Source organism: Bacillus rossius, chromosome 1 (genome assembly GCF_032445375.1).
Source record: "Bacillus rossius redtenbacheri isolate Brsri chromosome 1, Brsri_v3, whole genome shotgun sequence".
Lineage (NCBI taxonomy): Eukaryota > Metazoa > Arthropoda > Insecta > Phasmatodea > Bacillidae > Bacillus > Bacillus rossius.
Window position 1 is genome coordinate 207,490,257 of NC_086330.1, and position 23,314 is coordinate 207,513,570.

Sequence of the window (23,314 nt, forward strand, 5' to 3'; positions counted from 1 at the left end):
GCCAGATTCTTGTATTTTCATTTCCTCCACAGAACAATGTATACTGTGAAGAAAACATGCAACGTTCAATAATAATACGGATGATTTTTAAATTAAATATACAGTAAAAAGATAACTTAAAATTACATAATATGGTAATCTTTTGAATGTTTATAGGTATATTAAGCGTCATTACGAAAATCAGCAGACAAAATTCTAGTACAGTGGACGCGTTTTTATTATTGAAACTGCCCTGGAATTGGTCAGATTTTAATGCAGAATTTGAACTTGTAAGGGATAGTCCCTTCGCATAGAGGGAGTCGCTTGCGTGAACGGGCATGCAGAGAACACACTCTCCCACGTGCGATACAGGCGATTTGAAGTGGCTTATTGACGGCAAGCTGGGAGATACCTTTAAATCTGAGAGATTAATTTCCGATTTATGGTTCTACCTATGTGCACAAACTATGTGCAGGAATTGTGAAATGTGATAAACGTTATTTGATTCACCATCGTTGTATTTCTATTCTCATATCAACGAGGTAAACAATTTTACAAGACGTTGAGTTAAAATAAAAAAAAATAGCTTGTTTATCATGTGGAATAAAATAAAGTTCCAAATGGTTGTGATTCTTTCAATGGAGAAATGTATAAAAGTGTCATGGATATTTAAAAAAAAATACTGTGTGCTGTTACTATTTTTAAAATGCACAGTAATGATTTATTTTAATGATATTATTTATAAAACTTATTATTTTGATTGTTATTATTATTATGAAATTTTATTATTTAATTTGTATATTGTTCGCCCGCAAAAGTTATTTAAATATATTTTTATTAATTATGTACATCAACGAGAGCTATGCTCTATGACCTGAAATGGACTTATATGGACAGTCAATTGAGTATATCCCTCTAAGGACTAATGAAATTAACGAATGAACGATGATTTTATTCGGGGTATTACTTTAAGAAATTTTCATTGTTGGAAATTTTCGTTTTAAATTTACCGCATTTCTGTGTTTTCAATTGTATTAATAAGTGTTATTTACGGTATTTATATTGTAAATTACGCTAACCGATTTTGGTTTCGGCCAATGAGAGGCCGTGTTTTAAAGGTGAGGCGTCTAGAACGTCTTAATTAATAAGAAAGAATGGTTGTATGAAGGCGTCTGATGCCGACGCAAAGGCGCGAGGCCTATTTTAAATTTGAAAGATATCTAGCTAAATTATGCCATCCGACACTCAGGATGAGCTTAATCGACGTATACATAAATAATGTGTAAGATTATAAGGGCATATTCTGACGGAGATGTTATTAGGAGTGAAAATCTGTAAGTAAAGATCTTGCATTTCGTATCGCCCATAGACATACCCAGCTGTATGTAATTTAGTCGTAAATCACTCCGATTTGACTAAAAACTGATTAGTTTTCACGTAAAAGTTGTCAATTATCATGAACTACGTCATGAATTGTTATTTCCAAGATTTAAATTATAATTTATTTTGTGATACCCAGAGGTGAAACGGGAGTACTAGTTTCGTGTCTCTACCATATAAACTGAGTTAAGCCAAGGCAAATACGAACCCAAATATAAACATCAATAATAATCATACTAATTAATTGTGCTAAAATTTCAAACATCTTTATGTTATGTAAGAATGCGTCCTTAAAAACATCATTTGATTGATTTTCTGAACTTACACTAACGAACTTTTGTGAACGATTCATGTGTGCTACGTATAATCCTGATGTTTAATTTACATAAACGCATATCCACGAGTCATGTTCAGTATCGTTAGGATTGTTTTTCTGTGATTTTTATCTAATTATATTAATATTGATTCTATCTCTACACATATGTTAGTGGTCCCTGATGAATAGCCATTTTATTCTTAATAATAAAAACCTGAATTCTATCCATATGTGTTGATATATGTTACCTAGCTACCTGTGTCCATGAGTGTGTGTTTTATGATAAATAACATTTTATGCATGTTTCTAAGGGTCACAGTACAAGAGCATAACAGTACCATTGACACATGAATAGATGTATATATATATTTTTTGTAAAATAGTGACAGCCAGTGTATATCGTCCCGACAACACACACACACAACAAAAGGGTCTATTTGTAAATCAACGAGTACTATTAATGGTACTGGCGCCAGCAGTAAGCATACACCAACAAGAGTAGCAGTAAGCAGCAGTACAGAGAGTGGCACATAAACGTGGGGCCAGAGTGTGTTGAAACTGAGTTGTCACACCATATTTCAAGTTGTCATTTGGTTCTGCATAGTGTATCTAATCCATTATAATAACATGGCACACAACCACCCCAAATACTCGCTCAGGAGTAGGCGTGACAGTGTGTGTGAAGACTGCGATAACACAGGGAATTCAGGAAGTGACACGGAGACTGTATCATCAGCAGGGGTTTCACAAGGGAACACTTGTGTGGAGGGGCCTAATGATCACTCTACTACCGTGACAGAGAGGTTAGGGCGGCCCATGTCACCAGCAACCGGGGAGCAGGAGGAAAGGGAGGCCACTGTCCATAACATCACACCATTGCCAGATAATACTGCTACATCACCTGTGACACTGGAAGCACTTATGCAGTTATTACGGCAGAATAATACTCAAATGGAGCAACATAATGCATCCCTAAATGCGAAACTTGAACAGAACAATACTCAAATGGGGCAGCTTACGAATGAGTTGGGAGCGCTGAGGGATCAGACCAACTCAGGATTAAAGAGCCTGGAACACAGCATTGAGGTTAGGCTGGCCCAGCAACACGAACAGGTCCAATAGATATCTGAGCAGGTAACACAGAACAGTAGTCGTGTAGACAGTCTGGAGACTCATGTAACATCCATACGAAACATGATCTCGAATGAACACCAGGGACAAGCTAGCGCCAGGGAGGAGGTGCGAGGACATCTCCAGCATCTCGAACATAGACTAGAGGACATGGAGATGGCTACTGCCACACTAAGAGATAGAATCGAGCACCTTAGTGTACACCCCAGTCCCAGGAGTGAGTCAGCTGACCGCCAAGCTCCTGTACCGTCACACACAGCCCCTGTGTCAACTGTATCGACTGCCCCAGTAGACAGGCAACCGTACCCCAGTGAGATGTACACAATTCCACTTCTACCCATCCACAATCATCCTACCATTCAAATGGATCTGCCCAGAGAAATCCCTGTAGTGAGCCCATCCAACATTGACGTGGCTACGCTCATGCACCATCCAGCTAAGCATTGGGCAGAAGCTATGCCCACGTTTGCTGGCAGAGCTACAGAGAACCCCATCCGTTTTCTGAAAAGATTTGAGGAGTACACCTCAACATTTCATTTTAGAGATACAGAGATACTGAAGTGTCTGAACAGCGCCCTGAAAGGACCGGCATTTTACTGGTGGGAAATGCTGAGTGCATCAACGCATAGTTACGCCCAGTTCCAGTCCCTGTTCCACAACCAGTATTGGAACATCCGAATACAGAGTCACCTCCGTGCACAGCTTCACACGGAGAAGTATGACCCAAGGAAGTGCGCGTCCTTGGAAGCGCATCTATCAGCAATGTTTGAGAAGACACGCTACTTGGATCAGCCCATGACGGATGATGAATTCATCGCGGCCATCCTCACGCAGCTTCCACTCAAGTATCAGAAGCAGTTGTCAGGCCTGCCGTACCGTGATGTGACAGAGTTCCGCGAGCGCCTTCTCAATTATGATAAACTGGAGAAGATGGACAGAGCACCCAATACCAAGGAGGAGAGTGAGAGGGTACCACAACCCCACCGACAACAGCCCGTCCACAACTACTGGCAGAATCGCGAGGGAAAACCCAAGGAACTCAGACAGGCAGCGGTGAACACGATGAACTGGCAGCCAAGAAGAGGAGGACCTAGCCGGAATAATCAATACCAGACAGGCTACAGGAAGACCCCCTATTACAAGAGGAAGACGTGGTGGTCCAACTCCAGGAATTACCACAGCGAGTACGAAGCAAACCACCGCCGGAGACAGGGGGACTACCGAGACAACAAGCGAAGATCATTCTCGCCAGAGTCACGGCCACCCAGGGAGTCAGCAGACCGCCGCCGGAGAGCATCGTCAGAAGATGAGCTGGAGTACTGCAAGAAGTACTGCCGTACCGACGAGCCCCGCTACAACGGCAAACCTGAGGACTACCGCCCGCCATACCACTATGCCCCCAGGACTCACGAGACGAGTGGCAGCCATCCCCAGAACAGCCACCTCTCGTACAACCGGAACACACAGATGACAACTTTCCCGCCACCATTTGCTGCACCGTCTACATCTCAGCAGACGATGTACTACAACCAGGGACCGGAAAATCATTAGGCAGCAGAATTCAAAGCTGCTGTGTCTGAAGCAGCAGGGAACCGACAGTGGAATCGTCAAGAAGGAGCCAGATCACCAGCTCCAGGTGGACGTGCCAACACTGGCACGTTAAACTATTAAGGATCTCCGTATGATCAACCCTGAATTTATACCCCATTGTGACAAGGAGCCCGAAAGGACAAGACTACCCACAGGAGAAGAAGTGGAAGCATTCGTAAGAATGAAGCTCACAGCAGAAGCTGATGTACGAAGAAGAAGGAAACCAGCATCCAAATTGTCTAAATTTACCATCGGCGACCTTGTGCTCAAGAAGACATCTCCTGTCAGCAAGGCATGGGAAAATGTCACCAGGAAATTATTTTTGCTTTTCGACGGACCATATGTCATAACTGACATAGTTCAAGAGAATTGTTATGCTCTGGAAGACCCATCTACAGGCCGACCAGTAGGCCGGTATAATATTTCGCAGTTGAGAGCCTACAAGAAACCTGTGTCCCAGTGAACAATTCGACACAAGCTAGTGAGACACCTGTATAGTACGAGTATAGGTACTATAACAGCTGAGCGCAATCGGAATGTCTAGGTCAGGGCCAGGACCTGACTAGTATGAATGTGAAAGGTATTAAATGGTTACTGTGTAATTTGATATGCCATGTGAGGCATATTGCAACCACTGACAGGTACCTAATGTGTAGCGGAAGTGTGATACCCGCTTGGTACATTATTGTCGCGTCGATGCGGAAGTGCAATTCCCGCTTATTATTGCCTGTAGTGAGGTGAAGTAAAATGCCACCCACACAGATGTAAAGAATCTTCGAATTTAATAGTGTATTATGTGTATAATATTGTTTGTCAGTGAGTCTGCGTTATTCTTCGTGTGAGTATAAGTTCACTAACAGTAATACCTGAATCTATGTAATGAGATGCGCCTTTCTGTAGGTACTATCATACTAACTAGCAAAAAGAAATGTCAAGCTTGTGTGTTGTCGACTAACTTGTGTGAGAGAAGTATGGCCTAGCTGTGTAAACATGGGTGAGCACTGTTCTACAAAGCAGCTAAGAAGCACATGAACAAATTTGCAATTACTAGCATAATAATACTAATGTTACCTTGAATTACTGATGTGGTAAATCCAATTTTCCGAAGCACAACACATCACTGAAGTTACGAATAATCGGCGAGATTTATCTTTTTTTTTTGATTAAACACTGCTGGAGAAGTAGATAAATTTTTTTTTGAAAATTTACTACTTTGTTTTACACGAATTCTATGACTGAAGTAGGGCTTTGCAAACGATCTCATAGGGTTGCATTCTGCCCTGAATGCAGAGTAGAAAAGTATGCATTCCTTTCGCATACAAATCCACTCAGATTAGAAAGCTATTTCTTTAAATTAACTTGATTTGGTTATTTTATATGATATTTATGAAATGATAACAAGATATATACGAACGACTGTGTTATTTATTGTGAAAAAAAAAACTATACAAAAGACTTTAATTTCATTCAAAGTGGCACTTGAGATATTGTTTGTTTATGTTTGTAATCGTCGAGAAGGCGAATATGATGTCAAACAAAGACCTGAAAAACTCGATGTCTAACAACTATGTCGCGGACTTAGTACACTGTTGCAGTAAATGTCAGCAGGCTGTATTATAAACAAGTACTAAGTTACTGCAAAATTGAGCCAGCCAGAAAAGAAAAAAAAAAAATTTACAAGCTATCATGAAAGCATTTTTGTTTTGTTTCACTTAGCTTTGTCAGGATAGAATTATCCTTTGCATCGATATCATGAATCTCAAGTGATTTTAACAAAGAAACAATTCCTATCAGAGAAATTTCTGAATGATATGAATACACAGTCAGGATCCTGCAAAGCCCGCATCGGATGCCTGAAAATGAAACTAATGGTTGAGATGAGAGGGAAACTGCTATGCACTTTCCAAACAGCTGTTTGCATTAACTGAGAACCCAGCTGAATACAGAAAGAAAAAAATACTACCTTGTGAGAAATGGTAGAAATGAAAGTTCAACAGACACTCGAGTAAAATAAAAGAAATAAGAGGCCGCCTTCGCCGAGCGATAAGCAGCGATAAAAGAGGGATAAAAGAGAAGGAAACACTGTGCGTTCCCTTTCCAAGCACAAGTTACACATGATGTGTGTACTTAAACGAAATCAAGACTATTGTTGATTTGTTTGCTAACATAAACAAATGCTTTTAATGATATAATATATGAAATGTTCCTTGAAGTGATATTGTAAATATGATGTTATGTATATGATATGAGATGTTAGTGAGAATTATTAATTTTATCAATTGTTGATATTATGAAGTTATGAAAGATCGGGAAATGATGCTTATGGAAATGCACGAGATGCATAACGAAATTGTACATAGAATAAAACAGGTACAACCTGAAGGCATAAGGATGCCTTACAATGATGTAAACAAACCCTTTCATTAACATGAAAATCAGTTTAGTTAAAGTTATGCTTGAATGTTATCTAGCTAATGATACCTATTGTTAAGATGTAACAATTTCACTTTGAAAGTTATTGAATGGTTAGCCTAAGTTACTATACTTATTATTTAATATCTGATGTTATTTGATCCTATTAGTTACTATTTGTTTTAATAGAGTTAGTTTATACTGAACTGGCTTGTGGATAGGCTATGTTAAGTACAGAAGATGTCTAAGCCTGCCGACATTCGTGCGTCACAAGTGCACGATTCACACATGAACGAAGAGTTTTAAGACTGTTTGATGACCAGGATACTTGTTAGTTAAAATGTACACAATACGGTTCGCAACGGCTGTGTACCTATCAGTGATGGGACCCGACGAGTGCGTCCTTGTGAGAAGTGGCGGTTCCGCCGACACGAGCAGCACCGCAGATGTCCCGACGCCGCCTCTCACGTGTTCGTGAGTTAGGGCGGCAGCTGCAGCCGCAGTCCGCCGCTGCAGATGTTCGCCGCGGAGCCAGGAGCCGTGGTGTCCGGTACTGCGAGCCGCCACACGCCAATCCCGCTGACGTGAGGTGTGGAGCAAGTGTTGGTGTTGGCCGCTTTGAGGTCGGGCGCTGTCCCGATGCCTCCTCAGCCGCCGCCGTCGATGTCGTTTGCACCGCGGGTGGAGGTTGATCCACTGCTGTGACGTGTCCTGGAGAACGTCATATTGTTGACTCACATGTACATAAACCCGTTACAGCCATATGAGATTGCTACTTACAGTAAGTATGTCCTTCCACGTCCCTCTCAACAGGAGCGGCTCAAGGGAGTAGACGCCGTCGGAGAGCTGTAGCAGGTCCAGCAGAGACGATTTTGCGCGGGAAAACCCGTGGACCATTCCAGCGCAGGTCTGCTAGCGGCGACGACCCAATGCAAAGTGATTAAAATTGCGCGAATTGTCTGGTGTAACGGTTGAAAGGACGATAGAAAAAAAAATAAAAAAAGGAGGAGAAGGAGAAACTCGGTCGCTCCAAGTTTTTTTTTATGTGTGGTGCGCGCGCCGCTAGGCGACAAGGCTATTCGTTGTACATAGTGCGAGAGAGACGGTCAACTGCCTATCACATTGTACTGTTTTGAACAGGTCAACGATTGCAGTTCAATATGATTGACAAGGGCGGCCATTCTGTGTGTTACTATTTTCAGAATGCACAGTAATGATTTATTTTAATGATATTATTTATAAAACTTATTATTTTGATTGTTATTATTATTATGAAATTTTATTATTTAATTTGTATATTGTTCGCCCGCAAAAGTTGTTAAAATATATTATTATTAATTATGTACATCTACGAGAGCTATGCTCTATGACCTGAAATGGACTTATATGGACATTCAATTGAGTATATCCCTCTAAGGAATAATGAAATTAACGAATGAACGATGATTTTATTCGGGGTATTACTTTAAGAAATTTTCATTGTTGGAAATTTTCGTTTTAAATTTACCGCATTTCTGTGTTTTCAATTGTATTAATAAGTGTTATTTACGGTATTTATATTGTAAATTACGCTAACCGATTTTGGTTTCGGCCAATGAGAGGCCGTGTTTTAAAGGTGAGGCGTCTAGAACGTCTTAATTAATAAGAAAGAATGGTTGTATGAAGGCGTCTGATGCCGACGCAAAGGCGCGAGGCCTATTTTAAATTTGAAAGATATCTAGCTGAATTATGCCATCCGACACTCAGGATGAGCTTAATCGACGTATACATAAATAATGTGTAAGATTATAAGGGCATATTCTGACGGAGATGTTATTAGGAGTGAAAATCTGTAAGTAAAGATCTTGCATTTCGTATCGCCCATAGACATACCCAGCTGTATGTAATTTCGTCGTAAATCACTCCGATTTGACTACAAACTGATTAGTTTTCACGTAAAAGTTGTCAATTATCATGAACTACGTCATGAATTGTTATTTCCAAGATTTAAATTATAATTTTATTTTGTGATACCCAGAGGTGAAAGGGAGTACTAGTTTCGTGTCTCTACCATATAAACTGAGTTAAGCCAAGGCAAATACGAACCCAAATATAAACATCAATAATAATCATACTAATTAATTGTGCTAAAATTTCAAACATCTTTATGTTATGTAAGAATGTGTCCTTAAAAACATCATTTGATTGATTTTCTGAACTTACACTAACGAACTTTTGTGAACGATTCATGTGTGCTACGTATAATCCTGATGTTTAATTTACATAAACGCATATCCACGAGTCATGTTCAGTATCGTTAGGATTGTTTTTCTGTCATTTTTATCTAATTATATTAATATTGATTCTATCTCTACACATATGTTAGTGGTCCCTGATGAATAGCCATTTTATTCTTAATAATAAAAACCTGAATATTATCCATATGTGTTAATATATATTACCTAGCTACCTGTGTCCAAGAGTGTGAGTTTTATGATAAATAACATTTTATGCATGTTTCTAAGGGTCACAGTACAAGAGCATAACAGTACTATTGACACATGTATATATATATATATATTTTTTTTTTTTGAAAAATAGTGACAGCCAGTGTATATCGTCCCGACAACACACACACACAACAAAAGGGTCTATTTATAAATCAACGAGTACTATTAATGGTACTGGCGCCAGCAGTAAGCATACACCAACAAGAGTAGCAGTAAGCAGCAGTACAACTGTTTGAAATAGACATGAATTAACTGAGCTAACCAAGTCACAACATTATTGAACATGCTATACTTTTATCTCGGGCATCCAAAAAATTGTTTACGTGTCAGCACAAGGCCAGGCATAATAAGATGATCACTACATACTATTACAATACTTCACATTTGTGAGGATGGATTCAAGTAGGTTTTTTCAGCGTGGTAAATACCTATTTTTTAACATTCTTTTGTTTATAAATAATTTTTTTCACTATAAATTTACATGCACTTCAATTGCTTGAAATATTAACTTGCGACAGTATATTTGTTGCTTGACACCTAGTTGTTTAATGTACGGAGATGACGTGGTATTATTTTCGTTTATATCACTGGATAAAAAAACTTGTTAATGCTGATTGGTGGCCTATCTGCAATGCTAGGATTGGGTGTCAAGGAGGAGGCAGGGCGGAGCAATGTTGAGAGGGTGGGAGACACCATCCGCATCCCAAAGCTGGGAGAGTTGTCTGCTCGGACAATTGTCTCTTTGAACAAAAGGAGCTCGGAGAAGTGATCGTTCGTAGAAGTGGACATTAGGACCAATGGTATACACCTGTAGGCATGCACATAGTGTTATAAAGGCTAGAAATCTGTTATATTCCTCACACTAAAGGGAAAATAGTTGTAGAGGGGGTTTGTCTCCAATATAGGATATATTTTAAAGTGTATTATTTTGTTATATTGGTTTCTGATTTGAAAAATATTAGGAATAACTAGGGTTCTTTAGTTGTTACCATGGGTTGTGTATGAATGCATAACCTTCAATATAGTATTTATTACTGTAAATACATGTTAACTTCAGATAATTTAACCGTTTTAGTGGCAAATCGCCAGCCATGATATCCTCTTGCGAAGAGGACAAGAGTAGGTCTGTATAATATTTTTAGTCTGTGGTTGTAAACAGCTCGTCTCACCACAAATACAAGATAGCAACGAGCCATTAACCCACACCACGCATTTGAGCAGGCCGTCTGCCAACCACCTCATCACCACACTACTATGCTACTTGCCTGAATGCCTGTGCTGCAGAGTCGCCGCTGCTGAGCCGCCTGAGGTCACGCACCTGCTTGCGTGTGTCATTCAGCATAGCGAGGAAGAAAGGTGCTTCGCAGCGCAGTGTCGTCATGTATTTCAGGAACTGCAATTTCTCCAAAAATTCTGAAACAGCGCCACTTCACACATAAAGCCTTTGTTGCAGATTCTCCGTTGCTGAGTTAGCTTAGGTAACGCATCTGCTTGCATACATCTTTCAGCATAACGAGGAAGAGTGGTGCCATGCAGCGCAGCGTCGCCATGTATTTCAGGAAATGGAAACTCTCCAGAGATTCTGAAACAGCGCCCCTTCACACATAAAGCCTGTGCTGCAGAGTCGCCGCTGCTGAGTCGTCTGAGACCACGCACCTGCTTGTGTGTGTCGTTCGGCATTGTCAAGAAGAGCAAGCTGTGATCTCTCCAAAGAATCTGAAACAACACCCATTCACTCTCAGAGGACTGATGCCACCTCTTGGACCAAGTGTGATAGTACACAGTAAAAGTATGGATGTGCCTCTAGGACGAGTCATACAAGTTGGTAGAAGTGCTAAATGCTTGTAGCAGAGGTGTAGGAGGAGGTAATATAAAAGGGGATGGTCCTTGATATTTCTTCAGCAAAGAGGGCCTATATATAATTATGGATTATCATAGGGAACATAAATAATGCTACTATAATGTTGTCTTGTATATTTAAGTTTACATGAGTTTCATTTTATGAACTTGTTTAAGTGTTAAATATAATTAGCAAAGAAGAAACCATACATTTATGAACAGATTTTACTAGTGAATTGTAGTGAAACATTTTATTATATTTAAATTACAATAAATTAAAGCTACCTGATATCTCATAATAGATGGTGAACTTCACAGTTACCACAGACATTATCACTTACTCTTTCCAGTAATGAGGAAATCCATATAACCGCTGCCATTGGAGAGAAGGTTCAATTAATGTTTGTAAGGTTTACCGAGAATTTGTAAGTTAATGTAAAGGTGTGTTAAGTTTTCTACATAATTTCTGCTTTTTTTTTAAATAATAGAAACAAGATAAAGCTGAATCCAATTTGATTAAAAATAATTTAGTATATTATAATGGAAATATGGCTAAGGCTCTTTGAGTGTGTGGTCCATAATCGTCAAATTTTGATGTAAATATTTTTGTATACATTTCAGCCATATACACCACTAACACCTTATAAAATAAATATTTAATTTATTTGACCACCTTTGAAAGAAGCTATAGGTATTGAATTTGGAGTTTGAGCAACATTGCACACAATTTAGGATTTGAAAGTTTCCCCATCAGGCCATGAAATATTATATCCCGCAGGTTCATGAGAATCTTTATGGCCCTCATTATATGTTGATATTATTGGTCCCCTCGCATGATGTAAGAAACAAAATAGTAGTAATAGTTTTAAATGTACTTAAAGCACCTACCATCATTGTGTTGAAAACTGAAGAGTATTTTCAGTCAAATTTGAACTGTTTTATATTTCAGGATTAGCTACGATGCTCGTTTATAAAAGTCCTCTAAGATTATCAGTGAGAACATGAAAAACATGAGACACCAGGTATTGTGTTAACTGATTTTGAGTCCAAAGATATTGGCTACAATTCCACCAAACACAGTTTAACTTGTTCACCGCCTTCTGTAGTTAAAGTTTTTGGGTAACAGCCTAACTATTCTCATAAATTTCGACACTTGGGATCTCCCTCCCAATAAATTATATCTAGGTTTTTTCCCTGCAGGGTTATGCTTACTTGCTAATGTGGCTGATAACCTAATGAAAGCCACAGATCCACAGAGAAACTTCCACTTTTCATTATTGCGTTATAATACAAGCACCGATTAAAATTTTATTTTACAGCAGCCATATTGGAAAACACTGAACGCATTAATCAGATTGAGAAATTCTTTATCTGCTAGAGATTGTAATAATTACCACCATATCGAAACTGCCATATCTAAAATATCCATGGATTTAAATTTTGAGTTCTATAACCAGTGAGAGTATAAAAAAGAATACATCCATCCCAGTGATGACCAACAACACATTATAAACCATTAATGATACTAGGAGAAATTTACACTTCTTGGATAAAAACTCTCCTATCCCCCATCCCCGCACAAGACAAACTTTGATGGCTTGGCAGAGATAATGGCCACATATTTTATTTAGTAAAAATTTTCTAGGATGTGCTAGTGTCAATTAGCATCTTGGTTTCACTTTATGTACGTTTTCTTTAATGACATGGTCAGCAATACTATAGTATGCTATTGTGCATGTATTTATAAGTAGGATTTTCTTTTCTCTGGTAGCTTATGTACATGGATTTTTATTTAAATATTATTTGAAATATTTCATGTTGATGATTCAATTAAGTATATTTACTTACGTAATAATTGTTATTTTACATTAAAAAATATATGAATCTAAATGGTTATGGATTGTTGTGTTATTTTTGTTTTTATTTTATATATATTGTATTTTTTCTTTACCTTTTAGCATATTTTGTAAATGAAATTAATAAACAATTCTACTTCTTATGATATTCTGGATTTCACAAATAACTTTTATCCTTGTACATGAAATCTTTGCTTATAGGCCTCAAGATGATGACTTGTGTCCCTGGGTCCAAAGCTAACAAACAGCACTCAGGATTTTATAAAATTATTTTAGAAATTAAACAGCGACACTAGTGGCATCTACCAGATAATTTCAGACGTGACACTACCAGTACCTGCCAGCAAATTTTGGAACCAAGTGCAGGCCATAATTTCTAAAACAACCAAACATTATCTCCTCTCACATGTACCTTTCAGAGGGAGTATAAACCACAAAACATCAGAGTGGTGATGGTGAGCAGTTATTGAGGGGAGTGGAAGGTAAGTAATCCTAGGAACTTGGGTTTGGCCAGGTGGAGGGGGATTTTAGGGTTTACATTCATTTATCCAATCGTGGTTTTGGTTGTATTGTAGTATTTATTTTATTCTCCTACTTGAATTCATGCAACGACACACATATCTACAAATACACACACTTATACAAAAAACCTGAGGCAAACATGACTTTCTTTTTTTTTTTTTGCATAGTTAATACATATTAAAAAATTAAACACTCACCTTCCTGGTGAAAAAAAAAATATTTTTTAAGACGAGAATTTTTTTTGACATAAATTTGCCAGCCCCCAACTTACGATTTCATGAAAACTGTTAAATATTTTCAATATTCGGCACACTTAACATATTCGTGACAGCTTGTTAAGTCATCTTCCTTATGACATAATAGGGTTTTCATTTACCTTGGGTTTCATTTGTAAAAACCAAATAATAATTGATACATGTGATTGGGTGTAAAGGACGTTTCCTTGGCTTAATTTTGAATTTTAGGGTGTATAAATACGAAAAAATGCATTCAAATGAGTTTTTTTCTATTATGGGAAGGGTTAAAAATATCAAGGTACAATATTAATTTTATTTTTCAGTCTTTGTTTTGACAAATTTTACACAGTTTTAAGTTTTGTGAAATAAAATAAATTTAATTTCCTTATATTTTGAATTAGTGTTAAATGGATTCATGAATGAGTAATATAATCTTACATTTTAACAATATAGGTTTATTTTAAAATTTTGTGTGCAATGTGTAGAATTAAAATTTTTTAACAGGATTTTATTCATTGTCGTATAATTAATGCTATAGCTAGAATATATGAATATAATAGCCAAGGGGTGGCCACTCACAGTCACCAAAAATATTTCCTGATTTTTCCCTGATTTCCCTGATTAAAAATTCAAAATTTCCCTGATATTTACAATTACAAAAAGACATACTTTTGATGAAAAAATATAATATTATAGAAAGAGATTACTCATATTTTAGCACCCTACTTTATTTTCTTCATTATATACATACGGAAGTTCGTTAGATAACATAATACATTTTAAATATGTCACTTTACATTATAGCGTTCCTTTCAATGACCTGCAGTCTGTGTTTTGTTTTATGTCTAGAGACCGAAAAAATTCGCAAATTCATTTCGCGATAGGCTAAAATACAAATAGTTATACCTCAGTGCTGCCTCTGCTATTGGCTCACAACTCACCTGGATGACTCTGGGCCAATGAGAAACACCCGACCAAAGCTTTATCGAATCTCAGGCTGCTACGTTGGGACGTCTCACAATACAGCAGCCAATGAGTGGGTGGCATTTGACCGAGAGTACGCAGAACTATGGAGTTCATCCTACAGGTCATTGAACCCGCGAATTTTTCCTGTCCCTAGTAATGGGGTATTGTGGCGAGCGCTCAAACATTTTTTCACACAACTTTTGAAAACTGTTCTTACATTAATTTTTGAAGTATAACATTTCTAGTTGTGAAATATTTTTAGTCTTAGTACTCTCAACAAGGGATAATAGTACAGTGCAAATTTTACCTTGTGTTTGATTTAAAAATGAAACAACTAATATATAAATCTTCACTGCATTACAATCAGTACTCCCATCTGTAGCTAAAGCAAATGGTTCACTTACTAAAGATTCAACAGTTTCAATTTAGTTTCACCAGCCATATACTCCACTAAGGCACATGTTTTTACTCTCGCACAGCTGTATTTCTGTGCAATTTTTGAGTCCGGAAACATAGCTCTATACAAATTACCCGAATGATCGGCTACTGCTATCGGTAAATTGTGTTCTAGCAAAAAACTTTAAAACAATAACTCTGCGTTTTGCACCACACCTTACCTCCCTTCACAAATCTTTAGGTTATGAACAGAGGCAGGCGGATGCTGAAAGCTCGTGGACCAAGGCTCATGAAGTGTTTTTGTGTGCGGAGAGGTTAGTTTGAGTATCAACAGGGCTGACTGGTCATGCACACTTACAATACACCATGAGTATTACTCAATGATTAAAAAAAAAGAAATTTCAGATAAATAATTTATTTGAATAAATTATTTTAAGTTACACCTTGACTCGCTAATATCAATTGCATTTTAATTTTTTTGTTAACATAATACTGATTTTATTATTTTTAAGTTTTATCTTAACTGGGGCCCCTTACAAAAAGAAAATAAAAAATTTCACACTGTTAAAATAAATTAATAATTACATGATGAATTTCATAAATAACATTTTTTTTTTTGTTTTAGTTTACCAAAATATCTTTAGTCCATGTTACATTGTTACGTTGTTTCAAAATTATATATTAAATTAAACGTTGCGTTGGTTCAAATAAATTTCTTTAAAATAGAAGAGAAAGCATGTTTGACAAGAAGTCCGATTAGGTTAAGTCCACGAAATTTTTCACATAGTGTGTTGAAGAAAACAAAAGGTTAGTAATTCATGCCAAAAATAATAAAATAGCCGTCGGCTTTCCTGATTTAGGTGCGGTCACTTCATTTTGCTTCCGGGCTGCCGAGGACAGGCCCCAACACCACAGCACAAGTTGGCTCAAGTTAACCGCATGGCCGGTATCGTGGAACCGCTAATTAACATAAAAATAACAAAGAATATTAACACGCCCGGTGCTACAAACATTTCCCTACGTTCTTAAGAAATAATACAACAAAACTTACCACTTAGTGCGGTTGAAGATGCTTAATGCATCTTAAAATCTCACAAGAAGGAATTTTGGTGCTACGAAAACATGGCGTCAAGGTGCTGGAAAAGACCGTTTGTGGTCAGCAAGTGCGAGACGAAGAAGGACATTGAACATGGCACTCGTAGAGAGTACCTTTTCGAAAATCAAAAGATCGATAATACATTAATTCTATTACAAAAAAGATTGACTTATAATTTCTTAAATATACCTTCACATATTTACTATAATAATTAAATTGTAAACACATTATTCATAATAGATTCTAAAAAAAATACATTGACACAATAAAAAAAACTTGATGTGTTCAAACATTTAAATTACACATAATTATAATTATTACAACTTCGTTCTGAATTAACTTTTAAATATTTAAATGACATATTACCATTAACAAATACCAATATAGATTACTGAAAACGTGTGGAAACCAGTTCGCCCAAAAAAAAGAAAAATAATTATAAATAAATAAGTTGAGCAAGTGCCACCAACATTACAATGGCACATACTCCCCCCCTCAAAGCAGACGCTACTTTCTTAAAATTTTATGTATTTTTATTTTTATATTATTTATTTATTTTTATTTATATTATTTTTATGTATTTAAAAATTTAAATATATATATATATTTTTTAAAGGGTTTTTTAAAAAGTTGCCAATAAAACAAAAGAGTCATAGTAATTAATGATATCAAAACTACAAAGACAGTATTAGATATAGAAATCAAGAAATTAAATCATTATACTGCTGAAGAAACAAACACCACAGACACGAGCATAAAACCTATATATATATACTGAGAAACAACAAAATATTATCCTTGCAAACTCAATACTCAATGAGAAATATTCACCTCTACATACAATTATTATATAAACTGGGGACAACTCATCCCTTCTCATAAAAAAAATTATTTAAATGCTCGCTCAAGAAAATACCATAGAAAACTTGGTCTCGACATCAACATCAATTAGCTGAACGTAGGATGCTCACATACCTGCGAGAGAAAAGTCTCAAAGCTAAAGTGTAAATTAATCGAAGATCGGACTACCAAAATACCGAAACATTTTTAATGTGTGATTGTAGAACAAACAGGACAGAATGGTGGTACAAGTACCCAGGACAACCAGTTACATACTATATATTTAAAAGAGGACCATAACTCATATAAAATGCCCGTCGGCTTATTTAGAATAGTGGGGACTCTTTACCTCCTACTTATTCAGCTTAATGGGGGGTTCTCCTACCTCCTCCATATTAACAAAATTGGGGATTCTCTACCCCTTCTTATTATAAAAAAAAACTTGGGGATTCTTTACCCCTACTTAAATTCTGGTCACTAAGATCCTGATCTTATGATACCGCTCTGAAGACTGCAGCTCAAACAACACATGAAGATAAACATGAGCCCAAACAAAAGGAAACAAATATCTTTAAAATGCTTACTCAGCGACAACACAAGATTGAAAATAAAATTAAGAAAACGGTCGTCCAAAGGTGAATGACTAAGTCCCATACCTTAGACACTCAAGAGATAATTTAGCACCTGGAAAAGCAAGCTTGACCACTAACACAAAATATAACATGAATAAAGTTACGATTCAGCAAAGGTGAAGTGAATAAAAAAAAGAACTGCCTGCAATGTATTCAATGGAAACATTTTTGAGAAGAAATCAGTTGAAACCATACCTTACAATGAAGACTGTGTCACTATAAGACAATCTCACCAAGCAGAACTCCACTACACGAAATTCACCAGAGATGGCTGTAACGGTGAGTCGCAGCAACACCGAGCCGAAGCTGCAACCACCCTAGCAAACTCCATGCAGCAGACACCCCTCCGGAGAGATGTCATACAGCAACAACCCTAGTACACAAATCAAAAACAAGAACAGTATCTAAGTTTAAAACAAAACAAACCTGCAAGAAATTGAAGACTGATTAGGTGGATAAAACTACACTGTGTAATGTGTGGAAAACATGTGCAATAGCTGTGTCGTGTGGAAAGCTGTGTAAACACACAACACACCACATCCCCACATGAACCAACACACACATAACCTACAAAACAGAAATTTCAAGAAAAATATATGTTTTGGATGACAAGACAAAAAAAAACAAAACCCAAATACTAAAATGTTATTTTAAAAGATGACACTAGCAAGACAAACAAAATAGGAAAGCAATGAAACAAGGTTAGCACTCAAAAAAAAATTAATTATTATTTAAAACAAATAAAATCACAAAACATTACTAATCTAAAATGAAACTATTATTAAAATGAGTGATTGGATCTTCCATGGCAGATATATGGTTTGATAAAAAAAAATGACTGAGGCCTGCAAAAAATGAAAAGTGCTGGTGAAGCCTAAACACTTCTCAACAGGACTTGGCACTGGCTCATGGCTCTGGCTCAGAGGACCTGCCTAAAATAAAATAAGTTTGCTCTCTGGCTAAACTTGACCAAAGTCAACAACACAATTAAAAACACAACCCAAATATCGTCTGGAAGTCACTTACTCCCACAGTACAAAATTGCATTCATACAATGTATCAAAACTATAAAACTTTATAAGTGCTTAAAGAAAAGAAAATGTTAAAAGGAATCGACAATATTTCAACAGAAGAAAACCACTGACCTTTAACTGCATCTCACTGAAACAAAATAGTTAAAACAAAACAAAGCAAAATAACGACATATAAATGAAGAGAAACATTAATAGGCTCAAGAAAAAAATTTAAATGATGATCCAACACAACTTAAAAATGTTACTCAAATACTTGATTCAAAGATAAGTTTACTGGAAATTAAATACTTATAAGACAATACCATAATATTAATGAAATTTAGGTTACCATAACCTCAATAATTAACTGTGCAATGAAAAGCACTAGAACACACATTAAATGAACATATTAGGAAAACGGCAAAATGTCTCTTGTAAGAAATTAGATAAAATACATACCCAGGATGACCTACAACAAACATGGGCAAGGAAACAACATTAAAATGATTAAAACTACCTGCTAAAAAAAAGAACTTATTAAACGATGGCAACAAAACAAGAAAATATACCTATCATGATTAGATTATGCAAAACGTGCCCCAAATGGTGATACACGAAAAGTAAACAAACATCACATCAATTAAATATTACTGAAGAAACCACATACTTTTCAACATATGTCAATCTGCAAAATAAGATTAGAAACGTTGAAATATTATGAAAACGATAAATAATGCTTAAACAGTTCTCTCACGAACAAAACCTGCAATCTTATAAAATTGAAATTTATATAGAATTATATTACTAAAACATATGCAAATAATGAAATTAAAACCACAATTTATAGGTTAAAAGGAATAAAAAATTTTTTTTAAACTCTAAAATAACCTGCGACAAATTCAATGACAACAATTACCAAACATAACCTCAATCTTACATGATTAACTAAAACAAAAATTATCAGTGTTGAAATTAATCTGGTTGTTACACCCAACCTTAAATTACGTGCAATGAAGAACACGCGAACTCATGAAAATAAAACATGAAAATAACAAATGACTCTCAAAAAAAATACGAAAATACATACCCCAAATGCAAACTACTAACCACATGAAAATTCAAACTAGGAAAACCCTACAACCAAACTTACTTCCCAAAACTAACACACCAACAATAACACATGTCGCGACAACTTAAAACTAGGTACTATGGTTTTTTATATTTTATGTGCACATACCTGTTATTACATTATTTTTACTTTATATGTTTTTTTATAGGCAAACCTTAATTTATTTAGAAAGTTTCTTGGGACTCAAAGACTAGGATCGGTGGGTGATCAGGCCACGATCTACTGAGCCAAAGGCCCAAATGAAACAAAAACACTTGAAAGAATAAACTAAATAACCTACTCAAGCTAACTTGTAAAGATCCTGGATAAAATCAACACAACTGGTGTAAACAACCGGACTACCAACCTCACTGATACAAATATAGCCAGAAACTGAAAATACCAAATTTGTTTAAATTATGAAAGACACATACTTTAACGAGCAAAACTTTAATTCTCCTACCAATTAAATGTCACTGAAGAAAAAAAACTTTGAAACTGAAAATACCACTCCACGATTGAAAATATGATGAGAGCAAAATATGAAATCAAGGAATCTCTTTAAAAAAAAACTAACTTCATTAAATACCATATAAAGAAAACACTAGAAATAAAACTAGATTGCCATAAAAAAAGATTATCACCACTATGCTCACCATTAAATTAGATGGTTAAAATAATACTTGAAGATCATAGATAAGAAAATATATTTAGGTTAAACCAACAGTAAATAGAGAAATAATATGAAATTATTTAAAGGTTAAAACGTATAAAACTTGTCTTAAAAAAAGTGTTTACTCAAAAAAAAAGATATATATATATTTAACCCATAACAAAAAAATTATTTAAACATTAAAAAAAAACCAAAACAAGCTTCAGAACCACAGGCTCTGCTATCATTACTGCACCACACCTTACCTCCCTTCACAAATCTTTAGGTTATGAACAGAGGCAGGCGGATGCTGAAAGCTCGTGGACCAAGGCTCATGAAGTGTTTTTGTGTGCGGAGAGGTTAGTTTGAGTATCAACAGGGCTGACTGGTCATGCACACTTACAATACACCATGAGAGTATTACTCAATGATTAAAAAAAAAGAAATTTCAGATAAATAATTTATTTGAATAAATTATTTTAAGTTACACCTTGACTCGCTAATATCAATTGCATTTTAATTTTTTTGTTAACATAATACTGATTTTATTATTTTTAAGTTTTATCTTAACTGGGGCCCCTTACAAAAAGAAAATAAAAAATTTCACACTGTTAAAATAAATTAATAATTACATGATGAATTTCATAAATAACATTTTTTTTTTTTTGTTTTAGTTTACCAAAATATCTTTAGTCCATGTTACATTGTTTCGTTGTTTCAAAATTATATATTCAATTAAACGTTGCGTTGGTTCAAATAAATTTCTTTAAAATAGAAGAGAAAGCATGTTTGACGAGAAGTCCGATGAGGTTAAGTCCACGAAATTTTTCACATAGTGTGTTGAAGAAAACAAAAGGTTAGTAATTCATGCCAAAAATAATAAAATAGCCGTCGGCTTTCCTGATTTAGGTGCGGTCACTTCATTTTGCTTCCGGGCTGCCGAGGACAGGCCCCAACACCACAGCAAAAGTTGGCTCAAGTTAACCGCATGGCTGGTATCGTGGAACCGCTAATTAACATAAAAATAACAAAGAATATTAACACGCCCGGTGCTACAAACATTTCCCTACGTTCTTAAGAAATAATACAACAAAACTTACCACTTAGTGCGGTTGAAGATGCTTAATGCATCTTAAAATCTCAAAATCTCACAAGAAGGAATTTTGGTGCTACGAAAACATGGCGTCAAGGTGCTGGAAAAGACCGTTTGTGGTCGGCAAGTGCGAGACGAAGAAGGACATTGAACATGGCACTCGTAGAGAGTACCTTTTCGAAAATCAAAAGATCGATAATACATTAATTCTATTACAAAAAAGATTGACTTATAATTTCTTAAATATACCTTCACATATTTACTATAATAATTAAATTGTAAACACATTAGTCATAATAGATTCTAAAAAAAATACATTGACACAATAAAAAAAACTTGATGTGTTCAAACATTTAAATTACACATAATTATAATTATTACAACTTCGTTCTGAATTAACTTTTAAATATTTAAATGACATATTACCATTAACAGATACCAATATAGAATACTGAAAACGTGTGGAAACCAGTTCGCCCAAAAAAAAGAAAAATAATTATAAATAAATAAGTTGAGCAAGTGCCACTAACATTACAATGGCACAGTTTGTTACTTTTGTTTCTTCAGATGTAGCGAAAAACGGCGATATAGATTTATTGCTCGCCACGGCTTTAAAATGTTATGCATGTTTCTTTGATTCTATATGCCGTCTACAGTCATGCCTTCCACCATGTGCAATCGAAAAGTTACACGTGCATACATTACAAAACGCGTGGCGTTCCAAAACATTTGAAGATGAAAAGCATGGCCATTCTTTTTAATAGTTTGGTCGAAAGTTCTGAAGAATAACGTTCTTTTTTTTGCTCCAGATACACATTGTTCTGTCACACGCTTCATTTCTACAACCGGCACTGAAGAACACAACACTATCGAACAACATAAAATGGTTTCATGTGTGTAGACACGACAAAAACACTTTGATGAAAAAAATGGCTTTCAAGAAAGTAATTAACACAACACAGGTTAGCTAAAGTACTGTACAAAAATTATCGTGATGTAAGTAGCTAACAAACGAAAAGTCCGAGAATATGTACTAGTTGTATCGTAGAACGGACGTAATACCGTACCATTTCTATTACAAAACACAAGAATTTATCTACTTATTTCGACAGTACATGCGCACATTTATTAGTTCCGTTATGTGCGCAACCACGTGATGTATTCGAACTGCGTTCACAAAACACGCACACCAGAAACGGAATTTTTTTCCGCTACCCAGCAGCACAAAGCCTCGTTTCCGTAATAAACCAGCGATGTGTGTTAAATCTGTAATAATTACGAAAAATCCGTAATGGTTGGCAGCTCTGCGGAAATATACATGACACAAAAAATTCCCGGTTATTAAAAAAATTCCCTGACATTTCCCAGATAATTTCCGATCAACGTGATTTCCCTGATAAATCCCGGTTTTCCCGGTGAGTGGCCACCCTGAATGGCATTGTGTGTTACAAAAACCTAAAACCTTACCAGCCCAAGAAAAGTTCTTATATATTCTTACTGCGTGGTGAAATCTTTTTAAATTATAAAGTTTTATTATTTTACGGTGTCAAAAATGCTTAAAAGATTGATTGGAAAAAGTAATAAATTATATTAACTATTTAAAAAGCATCAACATATTCTTCAAGTGTAAGCGTTGTCTAACACGAGAACACATCATCAATGACCCAGGAAATAAAAATGGAAGGCGAAGGAAATTAACGGTAGGCACACACTGCGGCTGCATGTCAGGCCATACAAGAGCGCCCTGAGACGACAGACACAGAGGACA

The 23,314-nt window shown here is 36.0% G+C and overlaps 1 protein-coding gene across 2 annotated transcripts in view; it reads right to left on the reverse strand.

The window, feature by feature from the left end:
• LOC134527257 (uncharacterized) overlaps positions 1-23,314 on the reverse strand; it is a 360,812-nt gene that overhangs the window by 117,979 nt on the left and 219,519 nt on the right. For both annotated transcript variants that reach the window (XM_063359778.1, XM_063359779.1), the window contains one exon: positions 10,563-10,710. In XM_063359778.1, coding sequence (XP_063215848.1) covers positions 10,563-10,710 — 148 coding nt within the window. The remainder of the gene's footprint in view (positions 1-10,562; positions 10,711-23,314) is intronic.